Source organism: Natrix helvetica (assembly GCF_964273705.1).
Source record: "Natrix helvetica genome assembly, chromosome: 2".
Taxonomy (NCBI): Eukaryota; Metazoa; Chordata; class Lepidosauria; order Squamata; family Natricidae; genus Natrix; species Natrix helvetica.
This window is the reverse complement of record NC_138552.1, coordinates 186,873,572-186,894,327: the sequence shown is the minus strand read 5'-3', so window position 1 is coordinate 186,894,327 and position 20,756 is coordinate 186,873,572. Positions and strand designations below refer to the sequence as shown.

Here is a 20,756-nt window from a genome sequence, read left to right as displayed (position 1 = left end):
GGTCATCATTTCGAATATACGGCGTTGCCCTTTGGGCTCTCCTCTGAGCCTTGAGTGTTCACCTCCACCACTATGGAGAAAGAGTGTTGGTCCTTACCTGAGACGCCTCTTCTCATAGGGTGGAGGTAGCATCCAGCCCCTCCCAAGACAGGACTGGTTCCTTTCAAGACTTCTTGTTGGGCTTCTTCTCATTGCGGTTTTAGTACATAAGGCTTTTGTGACTGACTTTGCTTTAGACATCTCTACAGGACTTCTCTACACTGGACACTTATAACTTGACGTGTTGGATTTCTGGAAGCGATGATGCATCGAGTCTGACATCCTTCATCGGAAGTGGGCTTTGCCTAATGACAGGGGCGTGGTTTCAACAACTGTCAGGCTCAGTCCTCGCAATGAGTGGATGAAGGTCAACCCAGCCTGGATGCTACCTTCACCCTATGAGAAGAGGCGTCTCAGGTAGGGACCAACACTCTTTTTAATTTCAAATCTAGACGAAGGAGACTGTAATAAGTGTAGTAAATTAATCTCACTAAGTGTTAATTCAAAATGGAAATAATGCATGCTTAAACAACTTCCCAGGAAGAGATTCTTAGCAACTGACTAATAATTACAATTATAATCTTTAGTCAATGTAAGTTTTTTCAGATATGGTTGAATCTGTTTATTTTAAAACAGGAAACACACAGAGTCTAGGCAAAAAACATGTTTGTATTGTCTTACACCCCCCTTCTGGCACACAAATATGCATATGTATATATCCTATCTTTGTTCAACAGAGAAAGAGTGAGGCAAAATGCTGGCCTTGTACAATGTAATATTTCTGCTAATGTCAATACCATGGCCAAAATCTGCCATCTCTGTCATGCATTTCTATTCTTGGAGAAACTGCCAATTTTTGCTATATGAAGGGAAAGATCAGGATAGGTAGTTTGCAACCTCTATCTAATAAACACCCAAATTTAGATAGCAATGATGAAGCTATTACAAGCAAGTTCAGGAAGAATATACCATATTTTTCAGAGTATAAGACGCACCGGAGTATAAGATGCACCAAGGTTTTGAAGAGGCAATTTTTTTAAAAAGTAGGTAGGTAGATAGAGGAATAGAGAGGGAGAGAAAGAGAGAGAAATAATGTAGGGAGGGAGGGAGAGAGAGTAGTTAGGTAGGTAGGTAGGTAGGCAAAGGGCTAGAGAGAGAGAGAAAGAGAGAGAAAGGGAGGGTAGGTAGGTAGGTAGAGGCATAGAGAGAGAGAAATAGAGAGTGTGAAATACAATAGATAGGGATAGAGAGAGTAGTTAGGTAGGTAGGTAGAGAAAGGAATAGAGAGAAATAGAGAGATAAATACAGTAGGTAGGTAGGGAGAGTGTGTGTGTGTAGGTAGGTAGAGGGATAGAGAGAAAGAAATAGAAATACAGTAGATAGGGAGAGAGAGAGAGTAGTTAGGTAGGTAGGTAGGTAGGTAGGTAGGTAGGTAGGTAAAGGGATAGAGAGAGGGAGAAATAGAGAGAGATAGAGAGATAGAGAAATAATAATAATAATAATAATAATAATAATAATAATAATAATAATAATAATAATAATAATAATAATAATAATAATAATAATAATAATTTTATTTGATTAGCCGCAACCCTCTCCCGAAGGACTCGGGGCGGCGTACAATCAAAACGGATAAAAATACACATAAGACAAACATATATACAAAAAGAACAGAGACATATACATATGTACAGAGGAGAGTTGACTTATAAGTGAAAGACAGTTAAAAACACAATTTAAAATCCCCTTAAATAAAATTACTAAATTAAAAAACCCATCAGGAGCGATACGAAGTTATGGTTGAGCCAGGCCAGCTATTTGGAAAAGGTGGGTCTTGAGCTTGACACGGAAGGAGCGGAGGTCAGTAGTGGTCCTAATATCCGGGGGGAGGTCATTCCACAGGGCTGGGGCCGCCACAGAGAAGGCTCTGCTCCTAGGCGCCGCCCCATGGCACTGTCTGGTGGACGGCACCTGGAGAAGTCCCTCTCTGTGCGAGCGGATGGGTCGTAGGGATGTATGGGGCAGAATACGATCCCGCAGGTAACTAGGTCCTGAGCCATGGAGCGCTTTAAAGATCGTAATCAAGACCTTGAAACGCACTCGATAGACCACAGGAAGCCAGTGCAGCTCGCGCAGGAGAGGTGTCACATGGGAGTACTTAGTACTCCCTATAATCACCCGCGCGGCCGCATTCTGGACCAACTGCAGTCTCCGAGTGCATTTCAAGGGAAGCCCCATGTAGAGAGCGTTACAGTAGTCCAGGCGAGATGTCACCAGCGCATGGGTGACTGTGCGTAGGGCGTCCCGGTCCAATAGGGGGCGCAATTGGCGCACCAGGCGAACCTGGTGGAACGCCCCCCTGGCCACGGCTGTCACATGTTCATCCATGGACAGCCTGGCATCTAGGAGGATGCCCAAATTGCGCGCCCGCTCCACGGGGGCGAGTTGAATGCCCCCAATGGCCAGGGATGGAATTATCTGGTTGAACCGGGGAGCCGGAACCCACAGCCACTCCGTCTTGGAAGGGTTGAGCCTGAGTCGGTTGTCATCCATCCAGACCCGTACGGCTTCCACACACCGGGACATCACTTCGACGGCCTCGTTGGGGTGGTTCGGGGTGGAAATGTACAGCTGAGTATCATCAGCGTACAGATGATATCCCACCCCGAAACCACGGATGATCTCACCCAGCGGCTTCATGTATGTGTTGAACAGGAGTGGTGAGAGAACCGACTCCTGTGGCACCCCACAAGTCAGGGGGCATAGGGTCGACCTCTGCTCCCCTGCCAACACACGTTGCATCCGGCCAGAGAGGTAGGAGCCGAACCACCGCAAAATGGTGCCCCGGACCCCCAACCCCTCCAGTCGGTGCAACAGGATACCATGGTCGATGGTATCAAAAGCCGCCGAGAGGTCTAATAGGACCAGGATAGAGGAACAGCCCCTATCTCTGGCCCTCCAGAGATCATCTACCAACGCGACCAAGGCCGTCTCTGTGCTGTGCCCAGGGCGAAAGCCGGACTGGCGCGGGTCTAGATAATCATTCTCCTCCAGATGTCGTGGAAACTGAGAAGCCACCACACTATAATAAATAAATAATAAATATTTATTTCTTAGCCGCACCCTCTCCCGAAGGACTCGGGGCGGCGTACAATGAAACATATGAAATAAATATGTGGACAAAACAAACATATAACAGAGACATATACCGAGACATACACAAGGAGGAGGTCGGCTGATGAATAAAAAACAATTAGAATACAGTGATTAAAAAACCCCTAAATAATTAAATATAATTAAAATACCCAATTAAAAACCCGTCAGGAGCGATATGGTTAGATCAAAGTTGAGCCAGGCCAGCTACTTGGAATAGGTGGGTCTTAAGCTTAATACGAAAGGAGCGGAGGTCAGAGGTATTCCTAATATCCGGAGGGAGGTCATTCCACAGGGCTGGGCCCGCCACAGAGAAGGCTCTACTCCTAGGCGCCGCCCCCCGACACTGTCTAGTGGACGGCACCTGGAGGAGGCCCTCTCTGTGCGAGCGGATTGGTCGCAGGGATGTATGGGGCAGAATACGATCCTGCAAGTAACTAGGTCCTGAGCCATGGAGCGCTTTAAAGATTGTTATCAAAACCTTGAAACGCACCCGATAGACCACAGGAAGCCAGTGCAGCTCGCGCAGGAACGGTGTCACATGGGAGTACCTAGTACTCCCCATAATTACCTGCGCGGCTGCGTTCTGGACCAACTGTAGCCTCCGGGTGCATTTCAAGGGAAGCCCCATGTAGAGAGCGTTACAGTAGTCCAAGCGAGACGTCACCAGCGCATGAGTGACTGTGCGTAAGGCGTCCCGGTCCAGTAGGAGGCGCAATTGGCGCACCAGGCGAACCTGGTAGAACGCCCCCCTTGCCACGGCTGTCACATGGTCATCCATGGACAGCCGGGCATCCAGGAGGACGCCCAAATTGCGCGCCCGCTCCACGGGGGCAAGTTGAATGCCCCCAATGGCCAATGATGGAGTTAATTGGCTGAACCGGGGAGCTGGTACCCACAGCCACTCCGTCTTGGAGGGAATGAGCTTGAGTCGGTTGTCATCCATCCAGACCCGTACGGCTTCCACACACCGGGACATCACTTCGACGGCCTCGTTGGGGTGGTTCGGGGTGGAAATGTACAGCTGAGTATCATCAGCGTACAGATGATATCCCACCCCGAAACCACGGATGATCTCACCCAGCGGCTTCATGTATTTGTTGAACAGGAGTGGTGAGAGGACCGACTCCTGTGGCACCCCACAAGTCAGGGGGCATAGGGTCGACCTCTGCTCCCCTGCCAACACACGTTGCGTCCGGCCAGAGAGGTAGGAGCCGAACCACCGCAAAATGGTGCCCCGGACCCCCAACCCCTCCAGTCGGTGCAACAGGATACCATGGTCGATGGTATCAAAAGCCGCCGAGAGGTCTAATAGGACCAGGATAGAGGAACAGCCCCTATCTCTGGCCCTCCAGAGATCATCTACCAACGCGACCAAGGCCGTCTCTGTGCTGTGCCCAGGGCGAAAGCCGGACTGGCGCGGGTCTAGATAATCATTCTCCTCCAGATGTCGTGGAAACTGAGAAGCCACCACACTATAATAAATAAATAATAAATATTTATTTCTTAGCCGCACCCTCTCCCGAAGGACTCGGGGCGGCGTACAATGAAACATATGAAATAAATATGTGGACAAAACAAACATATAACAGAGACATATACCGAGACATACACAAGGAGGAGGTCGGCTGATGAATAAAAAACAATTAGAATACAGTGATTAAAAAACCCCTAAATAATTAAATATAATTAAAATACCCAATTAAAAACCCGTCAGGAGCGATATGGTTAGATCAAAGTTGAGCCAGGCCAGCTACTTGGAATAGGTGGGTCTTAAGCTTAATACGAAAGGAGCGGAGGTCAGAGGTATTCCTAATATCCGGAGGGAGGTCATTCCACAGGGCTGGGCCCGCCACAGAGAAGGCTCTACTCCTAGGCGCCGCCCCCCGACACTGTCTAGTGGACGGCACCTGGAGGAGGCCCTCTCTGTGCGAACGGATTGGTCGCAGGGATGTATGGGGCAGAATACGATCCTGCAAGTAACTAGGTCCTGAGCCATGGAGCGCTTTAAAGATTGTTATCAAAACCTTGAAACGCACCCGATAGACCACAGGAAGCCAGTGCAGCTCGCGCAGGAACGGTGTCACATGGGAGTACCTAGTACTCCCCATAATTACCTGCGCGGCTGCGTTCTGGACCAACTGTAGCCTCCGGGTGCATTTCAAGGGAAGCCCCATGTAGAGAGCGTTACAGTAGTCCAAGCGAGACGTCACCAGCGCATGAGTGACTGTGCGTAAGGCGTCCCGGTCCAGTAGGGGGCGCAATTGGCGCACCAGGCGAACCTGGTAGAACGCCCCCCTTGCCACGGCTGTCACATGGTCATCCATGGACAGCCGGGCATCCAGGAGGACGCCCAAATTGCGCGCCCGCTCCACGGGGGCAAGTTGAATGCCCCCAATGGCCAATGATGGAGTTAATTGGCTGAACCGGGGAGCTGGTACCCACAGCCACTCCGTCTTGGAGGGATTGAGCTTGAGTCGGTTGTCATCCATCCAGACCCGTACGGCTTCCACACACCGGGACATCACTTCGACGGCCTCGTTGGGGTGGTTCGGGGTGGAAATGTACAGCTGAGTATCATCAGCGTACAGATGATATCCCACCCCGAAACCACGGATGATCTCACCCAGCGGCTTCATGTATTTGTTGAACAGGAGTGGTGAGAGGACCGACTCCTGTGGCACCCCACAAGTCAGGGGGCATAGGGTCGACCTCTGCTCCCCTGCCAACACACGTTGCGTCCGGCCAGAGAGGTAGGAGCCGAACCACCGCAAAATGGTGCCCCGGACCCCCAACCCCTCCAGTCGGTGCAACAGGATACCATGGTCGATGGTATCAAAAGCCGCCGAGAGGTCTAATAGGACCAGGATAGAGGAACAGCCCCTATCTCTGGCCCTCCAGAGATCATCTACCAACGCGACCAAGGCCGTCTCTGTGCTGTGCCCAGGGCGAAAGCCGGACTGGCGCGGGTCTAGATAATCATTCTCCTCCAGATGTCGTGGAAACTGAGAAGCCACCACACTATAATAAATAAATAATAAATATTTATTTCTTAGCCGCACCCTCTCCCGAAGGACTCGGGGCGGCGTACAATGAAACATATGAAATAAATATGTGGACAAAACAAACATATAACAGAGACATATACCGAGACATACACAAGGAGGAGGTCGGCTGATGAATAAAAAACAATTAGAATACAGTGATTAAAAAACCCCTAAATAATTAAATATAATTAAAATACCCAATTAAAAACCCGTCAGGAGCGATATGGTTAGATCAAAGTTGAGCCAGGCCAGCTACTTGGAATAGGTGGGTCTTAAGCTTAATACGAAAGGAGCGGAGGTCAGAGGTATTCCTAATATCCGGAGGGAGGTCATTCCACAGGGCTGGGCCCGCCACAGAGAAGGCTCTACTCCTAGGCGCCGCCCCCCGACACTGTCTAGTGGACGGCACCTGGAGGAGGCCCTCTCTGTGCGAGCGGATTGGTCGCAGGGATGTATGGGGCAGAATACGATCCTGCAAGTAACTAGGTCCTGAGCCATGGAGCGCTTTAAAGATTGTTATCAAAACCTTGAAACGCACCCGATAGACCACAGGAAGCCAGTGCAGCTCGCGCAGGAACGGTGTCACATGGGAGTACCTAGTACTCCCCATAATTACCTGCGCGGCTGCGTTCTGGACCAACTGTAGCCTCCGGGTGCATTTCAAGGGAAGCCCCATGTAGAGAGCGTTACAGTAGTCCAAGCGAGACGTCACCAGCGCATGAGTGACTGTGCGTAAGGCGTCCCGGTCCAGTAGGGGGCGCAATTGGCGCACCAGGCGAACCTGGTAGAACGCCCCCCTTGCCACGGCTGTCACATGGTCATCCATGGACAGCCGGGCATCCAGGAGGACGCCCAAATTGCGCGCCCGCTCCACGGGGGCAAGTTGAATGCCCCCAATGGCCAATGATGGAGTTAATTGGCTGAACCGGGGAGCTGGTACCCACAGCCACTCCGTCTTGGAGGGGTTGAGCTTGAGTCGGTTGTCATCCATCCAGATCCGTACGGCTTCCACACACCGGGACATCACTTCGATGGCCTCGTTGGGGTGGTTCGGGGTGGAAAAGTACAGCTGAGTATCATCAGCGTACAGGTGGTATCCCACCCCGAAACCACGGATGATCTCACCCAGCGGCTTCATATATGTGTTGAACAGGAGTGGCGAGAGGACCGACCCCTGTGGCACCCCACAAGTAAGGGGGCGTAGGGTCGACCTCTCTTCTCCTGCCAACACACGCTGCGTCCGGCCAGAAAGGTAGGAGCCGAACCACCGCAAAACGGTGCCCCGGACCCCCAACCCCTCCAGCCGGCGCAGCCGGATACCATGGTCGGTATCAAAAGCCGCCGAGAGGTCTAATAGGACCAGGATAGAGGAACAACCTCTATCTCTGGCCCTCCAGAGATCATCCACCAACGCGACCAAGGCCGTCTCCGTGCTGTGACCAGGGCGGAAGCCGGACTGGCGCGGGTCTAGATAATCATTTTCCTCCAGATGACGTGGAAACTGGTAGGCCACCACACTCTCTACAACCTTCGCCAAAAAGGGAAGGTTGGAGACAGGACGATAATTGGCCAGCTCCAAAGGGTCCAGGGAAGGCTTCTTGAGCAAGAGTCTCACCACTGCCTCTTTCAAGGCGGCCGGGAGAGACCCCTCGCTCAACGAAGCATTCACTAGGCCCAGGAGCCAGTCTCATGTAACCTCCCAGGATGCCAGTACAAGCCAGGAGGGGCACGGGTCCAATAAACATGTGGTGGGTCGCAGTCGTCCACGCATTCTGTCCAAATCCTCGATGGCAACCAAGTCAAACTCCTCCCAGATCGATTCCTCAAGACTCCCCATGGACGTCTCCATTGGACCACTGACAGGGACCCAATCCCTCCGGATTTGAGCGATTTTATCCTGCAGATATTTACCAAATTCCTCTGCCCTGCCCTGTAGAGGGGCCTCCCGCGGCCTCTGAAACAAGAGGGAGCGGGACACCCGAAACAGGGCGGCAGGGCGGTTCTCCGCAGATGCAATGAGAGTGGCACAATATTGGCGTTTGGCCACTCTCAATGCCACAAGGTACGTCCTTAAATGGGCTCGTGCCTGTGTTCGATCAAATTCGGAGCGAGAGGATCTCCAACGACTCTCTAGACGTCTCTTGCGGCATTTCATCACCCTTAGTTCCTCGGTAAACCAAGGGGCCAGGGTGGATCATTGCCGCCGGAGAGGCCGCAAAGGCACCACCCGGTTCAAGGCCCCGGTAGTCGCATTATTCCACGCGACCACCAGGTCCTCTACCCGGGGGCGGGTCAAGGTTACAGTAGGTGGCCCAAGCTCCGTCTGGAACCTATCAGGTTCCATCAGGCGCCTGGGGCGGAACCATCTGGTACTTTCCGGTTCCGCCTCCCCACAGCGGGAGGTAGCACCAGGGAAGTCAAGACGAAGGAGTGAGTGATCTGACCATGACAGGGGAGTGATGGTTAAGTCCCCTCCTCCCAGATCACTCAGCCACTGGCCAGAGACAAAAACAAGGTCCAGAGTGTGTCCTCCCTCATGTGTCGGGCCCTGAATCATTTGAGTCAGGTCCATGGCTGTCATGGAAGCCATGAACTCCCGAACCCCCTCTGATGCTTCTCCCATCGATGGCAGGTTAAAATCCCCCATCACTAAAAGTTTGGGGGTCTCAACCGTCACCGATGCGATCAGCTCGAGGAGTTCGGGCAGGGCCGCTGATGTATAGCGAGGAGCCAGGTATACTATCAGCAGGCCCAACTGTCTCCCAGGGCCCCATTTCACAACAAGGGATTCACATGCGGACGTCTGTGGCACAGTAGACTCCCTCGGCTCTAAGTCCTCCCGAATAATTACTGCCACCCCACCGCCCCTTCCCTGGGCCCGGGGCTGGTGAAATGCTCGGTAGCCTGGTGGGCACATTTCCACGAGGGGAAGACCTCCCTCGTGGCCCAACCAGGTCTCCGTTATTCCCGCGAGGTCCGGCTCCCCCTCTAAAATTAGATTGTGAATGAGGGGGGCCTTGTTAACAACGGACCTCGCATTGCATAACAACAGCCTCAGGCCTTGGGTCTGTAACTCTTGACCACCTAGAACGCGGGGGTTGGTACAAGCGACCTGGTGTAACCAGCAACCACGGTCTCCCAACCGACTGTAAGTTCTTAATCTGTCCTCGTATCTGCCCCTCCCTGCGACCGTTTTTATTAAAGAGCCCTGTATAGGAATGATATCCTTCCCCTCCTCCTCCCTTCCGCTCCTTCTGCTCGCGACCACACCTGGAGGCCCGGCTCTCACATCGCTCCTGATCTGACCCACCCGCCCCACAACCCCTGAGCCCCCACCCCTACAAATTTTTTAAAAACAACTAACTAAAAACCCCCTAAGTCTCCACTTCCTCCACCTCTCGGGATTAATAAATCTCTACAAAAAGGGAAGGTTGGAGACAGGACGATAATTGGCCAGCTCCGTAGGGTCCAGGGAAGGCTTCTTGAGCAAGGGTCTCACCACCGCCTCTTTCAAGGCGGCCGGGAAAGACCCCTCACCCAACGAAGCGTTCACTAGGCCCAGGAGCCAGTCGCGTGTAACCTCCCAGGATGCCAGTACAAGCCAGGAGGGACACGGGTCCAGTAAACATGTGGTAGGTCGCAGTCGTCCACGCAATCTGTCCAAATCCTCGATGACAACCAAGTCAAACTCCTCCCAAAAAGGTTTCTCAAGACTCGCCACTGGCGTCTCGACTGGGCCACTGAAGGGGACCCAATCCTTCCGGATTTGAGCGACTTTATCCTGCAGATATTTCCCAAACTCCTCTGCCCTACCCTGTAGAGGGGCCTCCCGCGGCCTCTGAAACAGAAGGGAGCGGGACACCCGAAACAGGGCAGCAGGGCGGTTCTCTGCGGATGCAATGAGAGCGGCACAATATTGACGTTTGGCCGTTCTCAGTGCCACTAGGTACGTCCTTAAATGGGCTCGTACCTGTGCTCGGTCAAATTCGGATCGGGAGGATCTCCAACGACTCTCTAGGCATCTCTTGCGGCGCTTCATCACCCTTAGCTCCTCGGTAAACCAAGGAGCCAGGGTGGATCAGGGGGCGGGTCAGGGCTGCAGGAGGTGGCCCAAGCTCCGTCTGGAACCTGTCTGGTTCCATCAAGCGCCTGGGGCGGAACCATCTAGTGTTTTCCGGTTCCGCCTCCCCGCAGCGAGGGGTAGCACCAGGGAAGTCAAGTCGGAGGAGTGAGTGATCTGACCATGACAGAGGAGTGATGGTTAAATTCACTCCTCCCAGATCACTCAACCACTGGCGAGAGACAAAAACAAGGTCCAAGGTGTGACCTCCCTCGTGTGTCGGGCCCTGAATCATTTGAGTCAGGTCCATGGCTATCATGGAAGCCATGAACTCCCGAACCCCCTCTGATGCTTCTCCCACCGACGGCAGGTTAAAATCCCCCATCACTAGAAGTTTGGGGGTCTCAACCGCCACCGATGAGATCAGCTCGAGGAGCTCAGGCAGGGTCGCTGATGTATGGCGGGGAGCCAGGTATACTATCAGCAGGCCCAACTGCCTCCCAGGGCCCCAATACAGTAGATAGGGAGAGAGATGGAGTCTGTAGGTAGGTAGGTAGAGGAATAGAGAGAGAGAAATAGAGAGAGAAATACAGTAGATAAGTAGGTGTTTCTGCTGGCACAGCACTTGATCAATGTAATTCTCATCAATCAGTTAAAAAGCTTTCCAAAAGGAAAAAAAAAGTTTTTGCACTCTGCAAACCTCCCAAAAACAGCCCATTTTTCACAAAAATGGGCCCGTTTTTTGTCAAAAAAATTGCATGCATAGCCTTATAGAGGCTTATAGAGTGCTGCTGGGGGCTGAGGGGGGACAAAAACCACCCTTTTTTGCTCATTTCTACCCTCCCCAGCCCCCAAGAGCTCTCCGAAAGCCTCCATAAGGGTATGCACAGCCATTTTGGTGAAGGGGCGGGGCTTCGGGAGGCCAAAAATGCTGTATTCGGTGTATAAGACGCACCCATATTTTCAGCGTGTTTTTTGAGGAAAAAAGGTGTGTCTTATACTCTGAAAAATTTCAACTACATCTTCCAAATAATATCTTTTGGTGCCAAAGAAGTTTCTCTGTATTGTTAAGGGAATATCACTGAAAGGATGACCCATTGGAGCATGGGTTGTCTAGTTGTACTATATAAAAAAACCTTCGTCAGATGGCCTCCTGAGTTCAGAACGTTGGTTATGATATGTAAAGCTCTTCAAAAGTAAAGCATCCTACATCGTTATTAGATACCTTTCTAAGGCTTTCTTGCTGTGTAAGATATGATTGAAGTTTACTGAATAAAGGGCTTTCAAAATTTTCCCTTTTTGCTGTGTAAAGAATGTTTTCCTGGTACTTGCTTTAATGACATTTTAGGATTAAGTGAATTAAAAAAAATTCTCCATCTTTTAGTTAGCTTGTATTTTCTCTGTTGATTAATTTGTCTTGCATGCCCTTTAAATAACTTACATTACAAGTTATTTAAGATTGATCATACCATTGATGGCTTTATGCACTGCAGCAGCCGTTTCCCAAATTAGAGAAAATAGTAGCCTCTCTCCCCCAGAAAAAAAAATCAGGCTCTTCTAGCTTCTCTCTCTGTCCCTCTCCCTCTCTCTTTCCTACTTTGTTAACTGATCTTCATAATAACCTGAGCCATGATTTTGTTCGTCAAGTCAATGGTAAAATAATTTGTAAATGAAGGAGAAAAGGGGAAATTAAAAGGATCCCATGGCTGTCCTTAAACAAAGTTAATGCTCTGTGGATATTACATTTATTATTAGCTTGGGTAATCTTTCTATTTCATTTGTTTTCCTTTGGATTTCCAGTTTTGTGCCAGGGAATCTATTGAGGTTTAGGCAGAAAATGTATTTTATTCTGAGCCCAAAATAACTGAAATTGATATTCTGAGCTTAGAATACTTTATACATGCATAATATCTATACGGTTAGAAAAATCTATGCTTACAGTGATGATGGATTCTGCAGCCAAAATCTTAGCGTGATAGTATTTTGGAAAATACTGCTGGGTAGGTTAGCGAAGAAACCTACACTAATTTAAGCAGAGTATTTTTGTTGTTGCTGCTGTTAAGAGCAATGGACATGGTCTTACGCAAAGCTTGAATAGAACATTCTTCTCTTTTGCTGTTGAATTAATATTTTTGAACATTTTCTGCCAATTTGTGTAGGCTTCTAAATGTCACTAAGTATGATTCTAAGCAGCATTTGTAGATTTAATTTAAGTCTTTCTCTGCGGAAACTAAAACAAGGACCAGCATGTGTGAAACAAATATATCACCACATGGATTATTCATTGAATTTTCAATATAATCATCTTGAGTCTCATGACTACATTATTTGTTGAAGTTTCAAGTATCCTGAGAAGATATCAAATTCCGGATTCAACTGCCCTTAAGTGAATTGTTCCATACATGGTCCAGAAACTATAGTTGCCTCCTGAGTTGCTCTATCTATTATTTATCCTATCTGTAGATCATTTTGCATTGTAAAAGACAAGGTAGTAGTTGTAATAATGAGCACTACCTCTCTGGGCACTCTTCAAGTGAAAAGTATGAATATTTCTTGAAACAGTATTATGAGGAGTGATAAGTACCAGATATGTATCTATTGTAAATTATTGATTATTGAGAATTTGAGAGTAGACTATAGGGTTTTAACCCAGAGATAGTGGCTTTAAAAATACCTGTGTGTGTGTGCGCATGGATATGTTTATATTAAATCTGCAATAGTTAAAAAAAATTCAGGTAAATAAATAAAAATGCCTCTTAAAATTAAGATTTTAAAATATTCTCTTGAATCTTTTTTTTCTTTCCAACTACATCATTAAATTACTTTTTATCGACAAAATGATTCTACCAGGAAGAGGTTGAATACAACCAAATATAAGGGCCAATAAGTAAAAAAAAAAAGAAATAATATTTTTACATTCCAAATAGAAGAAACTATAATTGGTTTCCAAATATTCAACAATTTTGTATGGATCTTCAGTAAAATACTTAACTAAAATACTTAAAGTCAAAATAATTTTATTTAAAGCTGCTAGATGTTCAGTATTTGTGTGTGTGGAGGGGGGTGTTACATATATGTATGAAATTATTAATAAATAACCACTACACGTCAAGGCCATTTTATTACTGTGGTAATATTCTTACACTCCAAATTGCATTAATCTTACCGTGAACATTCCATTCCTTCTCTTGATTAAAATAGTTATGGAATCCATTTTATTTCATTTATAACATTTCTACAGACTTTCATTTATAATGCATAGCAGTTATGCAGGTTTCAGATTCTAAATACCTAGAGCTCTGAGCAATGGGGAAAAGAAACAGCAGATACCTAACTGTTACACCTGAAAAAACACTTGGGATAATTATTGAGAAAAATGGGATATTTATTGGATCATGAAACAAAACATACAAGCTCTTAAGAACTGAAGCAAGCTGCTGTTAATGGGCATTTCATGTGTGACTATATACAGGACTCCGATAAAAAGACTTATTGACGTTTCTCCTGGGTATAAAACTGTTGCTTTCAATGCAATAGACCAATATAGATATCATTAATATCTTTATTTTTTAAGCTTTCATTTTATTATAAAATTGAAGCTTGTTCATATTCTTAGCCCTATTTTTAAAAACTTCCTTTTGCAGGTAAATATGCAGAAGATATCTTTGGAGAACTTTTCAACGAGGCACATAGTTTTTCCTTCCGAGTGAATTCCTTACAAGAACGTGTGGATCGTTTATCTGTCAGTGTTACACAACTTGATCCAAAGGAAGAAGAGCGTGAGTTTATGCAAAAATAGTAGATTCATTACTTTATGGCTTGTACCAGATGTGGTTATCATTTGTAAATATTGGTACTAAAGACATTTTTATCTATTATTTGCAGTTAGCAGATGTTGCACTATAAATCTGAAGCAAACCAGTATAAACAGCCTTTAAAATATGCCATTGAGAACATAAAATACATGATTGAGGACACATAAAAGCCGTTTTCAATATCCCGCAGAATAATCTCTGTTCTGAAAGATCAAATTTCACTTAGGTCTGTTTGAGAGCAGATTTCAGGATAAATTTGCTATAAAGTAGTTGCCATGCTGATACATGCCATGGCTGGGAGTCCTGCACAAGGCTAACAAATACTGATATAACTGATTTGGAAAAACTCCTCAGGTTGTTAATTGATTAGAGATGAAGATGAGAAAACTGAAATTTGTTTCACAAATATAAGTGGTGGTTCTCTGTTTCCTGATCGCAAAACTAGATGAATATGAATATATTTCTTCCATAAAATTCTTTTCATGACTTGAATATAATCCTTGAACTGGTAGTGGTATTTAGGAAGCCCTGTGATCAGCTTTGACTTGGTAGCCACTGTGTGCCTTTTCAGGGAAAAGACAGTTCTATGTGTGCAACCCCCACCCCCCCATGCATGCGCACATGACCCCCGCCCTCTCCACACTTAGTGCTTGCGATGGGCCCGTTTTTTGCCCTCCCCAGGGTCCAGAGGCTTTCTAGGAGCCTGTGGAGGGCAAAAATGGCTTCCCTGCTCCCTCCCCCCCGGAGGCCTTCAGGAGGCTTTCCTGAAGCCTCTGGGGGGCGAAAAATGGCCATACGGGCAAGCCGGAAGTCCCTTCCTGAACTTCCGTTTTGCGTATTAGGTTGTTTTTCGCCCTCCAGAGGGCAAAAAACAGCCCAACACGCAAACCGGAAGTTCGGGAACAGATTTCCAGGTTGCCTGTAGGGTCGTTTTTCACCCTCCGGAAGCTTCATGGTAGTTTCTGCAAATATGTTTTCAAAAATATTGCTTTGTTTTTGCTGAAATCTGATCTGGATATCACTGTGATCTGGTTACTCAAAAGTATACCAGTGAAATTTCAGCTATTCCATTTAAAAAAGAAAGAATTTAAGGAAGTTTTCACAAGAGTTTTAAAAAAATTTATCCATCCCGAAGATGGAAAGAAGGTTGAAAAAAAAGAAACAAATTGGCATGATTACTCTCATTTTAATTACAATTGCAATCATTTTAATTACAAAAAACATTTACAGTATTTTGCAGTATTAATGTGCCAAGATTTCCAATACCAAACTTACATAACTTCATTCAAAACCAGGACCATTTTAATTAATCATCTCTCTTAGAAATATATGGGCTTTCTCAGTTAAGAGATCAATACATTCAGAGATGGAAAGCATTAGAAGTATTTAGTCCTACCAGTTTTCATAGCATTTCCATTATGATATTCTTTTGGAGGTGTTGAACTATATCCTGTGTCATACCTACATGGTCTGCTTAGGGGACACCAGTTTGAAGATCCCCACTTTACTAGTTGCTGTCAGATAAATCCAAGTGCCCAGCACAAAATTTCCTTCACAGAAATTAATTGGTTTAATTCAGTTTCATGAAATATAGTTATAGATTAATGCACACATTATTAATTAAATTCAATTAGATAAATTATAGGTAGCAGAAATGCATGTTCAGTTTTGTTAACTACTTGAAATTATAGTCAATATTAGATGTAAGCTACATCCAAGAAACAAGAGCATGATTGATAAATTACCTTGTAATACATTTTTCCATTATATTATTCTTTTGTTGCTTGCAGTTAATTATTCATTTGGAAGATTTCTTCCACTAGCAAAATGTGTGCCATTATAAAGAATCAATTCTGATCAGCTTTGAGGAAACAATTTGGGAAAAATCATTGATGCCAGTAGTTTAACTTATATGTTAAACTTTAACAACATGTTGCATAAAAATAATAAAGGAGTGACAGCTACTCAGCCAATTCAGAACCACATTCAAAGAATATGTAGCAGCTTAATCTATCATTGTTAAGATGTTAATTTCCAATTTCAATTGCTCACATTTTCTTGACATAGTAATTTTATTCTAATTTCAGAATGATCGTTGCCTCATTTCCACTAGGTGTATTGAGAACACAATCCTCCACTTTTTTTTTCTTTTGTTCAGTCATGTCCCAGAGAGAGCCTGGACAGGTTTTTACAGTTTCCTTGGCAAGGTTTTACAGAAGTGGTTTTCCTCTGCCTCCTGGCACAGTGGCTGGCCCAAGCTCACCCAAGTAGCTTTGTGCTGATTTCTAACATAATGCCTTAGTCATTATATCAAATAAGTTCATCTCTGAAGAGGGGCGTGGGAGGAGTCACACATGGGTATTAACACAGCCCTTTTGCCCTGGAGGCTGAGGTAAATCTTGAGGCTACACCTCCGTACCTCCTCTGACCTCCCAGATTAACCTCAGCCTTCGGCCCAGAAGGAGTGTTTTTCCTGACTCTCCCTCTCTTCGAAGACTTCTAGGTTTTTTTCCACAGGATTTAGGTTGCTTACTTTCGGATTGCTTCTTCACCCCTCCTCATCCGTGCTCATCACAGCTAGCTCCAAAGCCTCTCCGCTTGCTAGCGCGAGCCCCCGGCGGCCGGATGGCAACAGCTTTGAAGGCTTTCCCAGATATTCGTTTTGTGCACATGCACACGAGGCTTTTGTTAAGGTTGCAGTGTAATGAAGCAATTGGAAATGGAGGAACATATAATAGCAATTAGGTAAAGCCTTTGGCATATGCATAGTGATCTTTCAAAGTATGTGGCCGCTTTAATACTTTTAGGTGGGGTGTTTTCATACAACCTTCATTTTTAATTAGCAGATCCTAACAATTCCTATTCCTGTTTTCTTATGAAGTGCAAACCTCAGTATAACCATCTTTGAATACTAGAGATTAATAACACATTAACTATGTATATAATTATCTTCCCTTCAGTTTCACTGCAAGATATAACAATGAGAAAAGCTTTCCGAAGTTCCACAACTCAAGATCAACAGCTCTTTGACCGCAGGAGTCTTCCAATCCCTTTGCAGGAGACTTATGATACATGTGAACAGCCACCACCACTCAACATCCTGACCCCTTACAGGTTGTCATTTCAAAAATCTATACCCTATGTTTATATTATGCATTTATTATTTACTCGGATAATGGTTTTCAAAAATCTGTAACTGAATTGAAGGATTTCATTTGAGATCCCAATCCTTTTTCATCAAAAGTCACACAACTGATTGTATGCAACTTAAATTTCACAAATTATTAAAGCAACTGGTCATTCTAAGATTACATAATTGACTATCTAGATTACCTGCCTTGTATTTGATTAATTGTTCATCATGATTATATTCTTTTGTAATACATAGGCAAATGATTTCTATCTATTCGTGGCCTAGCTAATCCTGTATTGACAATGTCTAGGGAACAACACCCCCCACCCCACTCCAGTTTTTCGTGTCTTGAAATGCTAAGGATTTAATTTGGTACTTTCTACAAGGAAAGCGTATACTGCAAGCTGTAGTGTTCAACAACCTATCATACTTAAATTTGTACTAGAGGTTTTATCAAAGCATTTGATTGATTTATTGAGTGAGTGAGTGATTTTTATCCTGATATTATTTTATATTTTATCCTGATATTATTACTTGATAAATAACTCAAGGCAGTACCTAATACTCTGTCCTCCTATTTTCCTCACAACAACAATTCTGTGAGGTGGGCTGGACAGAGGAAGTGACTGGCCCAAAGTCACCTAGCCAAATGTCTGAGGCGAGGCTAGAACTCACCATTTCCTGGTTTTTAGGAAAGTACTTAACCTGTAGGTCAAACTGTCTTGTTATGTTCACAGAATGTTCTTTTTAGCAACTAAAGAGTCTTATAGTCAGGTCTAGCCCATACTATTGTTAAAGTGTTTTGTTCATGATGTGCCAAAGAAGAGGAACCTGTTTCTGGCATTAGAGGGCATAAAATATTTGATTAATTTGCCCCTGAGCATCTGCTGAGTGAATTTTCCTCATTATGAAGCATGAGGTTCCATTCTCAAGTGCTAACTTTTTTCAACCCATATTATTAGAACTTTGCAACCAAAATAACCTTTCAAACAAATTATTTAGATCATTAATTTCTATTGTTCACCTTTTCCTTATATTTTTCATATATGATTTTATATATTACCGGATTGTTAAATCAGTGCATAAAATTCTGCAATGAGCTTAGCACTCAAGCTCCTTTTCAAAATCCACAAAACAAATAATAGAATTTAAATAGGCATTACATAATGAATTTTACAGGGCCTTTAAATATTTAGACATATGATGAAACATTTGCCATGATTTGTGTATTTAATAAATTAAAATTTAGGTCCACTTGTTATTGCCTCCAGATATGGTTATCTATTGAATTAACATCATCTAATGCTAATTTCTGATATTACTTCAATGTGTGCTTTATAGAGTTATAGCGCAGTGTCAGTTATTTTTCTTGGAAATTAAAATGTACCTTTCCCCTGTGTATGTATGTAGGTATATTCTTCTTAAGATTTCATCCTGCTAGAAATGTATTCTTCATTTGGAGATGAGGGTGTTATAATCTCAGATGTAACCATTCGATCTATATTTAATAACATTTTACTATGTTGCTTTGTCTTTAGAGATGATGGAAAAGAGGGCTTAAAATTTTACACAAATCCTTCATATTTCTTTGATCTATGGAAGGAAAAGATGTTACAAGATACAGAAGATAAAAGAAAGGAAAAGAGAAAACAGAAGGTAAAAGATACTGCTTTAAAGATACTGCTTTTGACCAACGACACAATGAAACAAAAGTAGCCCCGTTAAGGCAGCGATTAAAATCATGTAATTTCCTAAACATAATAAAACTTATTTGAATAATAAGTTAAGAACTGGCAAAAGTAGTAGAAATGCCTTCTGAAAAATTAAAGTTTCATATTTTTTTAAAAAGGGAAGATATGGACAATAGATAAAAAAGAATCGTCATTCGACTAGTTCAGGCCTATGATATATTTTCTTCCCTCTTGACTCTCAGGTAGAAGTTTTGTTTCCTGTATGATAAATTCTATAATGGGAAATAGAATGGATTAAACTTCTTATGTCCCTGCTGATTCTGGCTTGGATTTTCCCTATTGTTTAAAACATATTTTTATAATCGTGAGAAAAGTCTTTCTGAAAAGTAGTAAAAATAAATATTGATAGCCTATGAATGCTTGTATATAGAGATATTGACCCTTTTGGAAGAGAATAAATTATCTTTCTTGGCTTTAGGTTATTTCTTCCTATTTACTCTCAAGTGGCATGTCCAAGGCTAGATTGCTTGTAAGGCCACTTATAATGGAAATAGATGGTAAAAAGCAAAAGATATTGTAATATTTGCAACATGTTTTATGCAATTAGAAATTCATAAACACAAAAGGGTTTTCACTTAAACGTCTATCCCTGTCCTTCATCTGGCTGTACTACAGGGAAAGCGTAGGAAGATCTCCTTAATGGAATATTTGTGTCACTGTGATGATGGCCAAGTCAAAACTATTGAACACATATCTTCTGAGATATGTAATTATTACTGAGACATTTGTACTACATTTATGTACCCACTACTTTTATGACTACCAGCCCTTTCAGATCAATTTTACATCCATTTATTGCTTCCAGAAAATAGCTGTTATTGCTTTCAAAGTATAAGTTCTATATGACAGCATATAAAATATAGCAGGACCCTTAGCCAAGCGATGTTAATTGATAAGAGTATTTAATGTACATACAGTGCATTCAGAAAATATCCCTTCACTTTTGTCAGTTTTGTTATGCTGCAGCCTGATTCTACAGTTGTTAAAATTCATTTTTCCCTCATTAATCTACACTCAATACCCCATAATGACAAAGTAAAAACAGAATTTTAGAAATGTCTGTAAATTTATTAAAAATAAAAAAATGGAAATATCACATTGGCGTAAGTATTCAGACCCTTTGCAACAACACTTGAAATTTAGCTCAGGTCCCTCCATGAATGGAGCAAAGTACAAGGATATCCTCAATAAAAATCTGTTTCACAGAGCTCAGGACCTCAGACTGGGCCAAAGATTCACTTTCTAACATGACAATGATCCTAAGCACACAGCCAAGACAACAAAGGAGTGGCTTAGGGATAACTCTGTGAATGTCCTAGGGTGGCCCAGCCAGAGTCCTGACTTGAACCCTATTGAACATTTCTGAAGGGACCTGAAAATAACTGTCCACTGATGGTTACCATCCAACATGACAGAGCTTGAGAAGATTTTCAAGGAAAAATGGCAGAAAATCCCCCAATCCAGGTGTGCAAAGCTTGTGGCATCATACTCCAAAAGACTGGAGGCTGTAATTGCTGCCAAAGGTGCTTCAAAAAAGTACTGAGTGGAGGATATGAATACTTATGCCAATGCGATATTTCAGTTTTTTTTCTTTTAAATAAATTTATAGACACTTCTAAAATTCTGTTTTCACTTTATCTTGGAGACTGAGTGTAGATTGATGTGGGAAGAAAATGAATTTCAATAACTGTAGAATCAGGCTGCAGCATAATAAAATTGACAAAAGTGCAGGTGGTCTGAATACTTTCTGAACACACT

General features: G+C 44.3%; 1 protein-coding gene across 6 annotated transcripts in view; it reads left to right on the top strand.

Annotated features, from left to right (window-relative positions):
* The window catches only part of WASF1 (WASP family member 1), a 77,684-nt gene that overhangs the window by 49,876 nt on the left and 7,052 nt on the right, over window positions 1-20,756 (top strand). For all 6 annotated transcript variants that reach the window (XM_081943307.1, XM_081943310.1, XM_081943306.1 and 3 more), the window contains exons 3-5: window positions 13,944-14,078; window positions 17,075-17,228; window positions 18,786-18,903. In XM_081943307.1, the coding sequence (XP_081799433.1) occupies window positions 13,944-14,078; window positions 17,075-17,228; window positions 18,786-18,903 (407 nt within the window). The remainder of the gene's footprint in view (window positions 1-13,943; window positions 14,079-17,074; window positions 17,229-18,785; window positions 18,904-20,756) is intronic.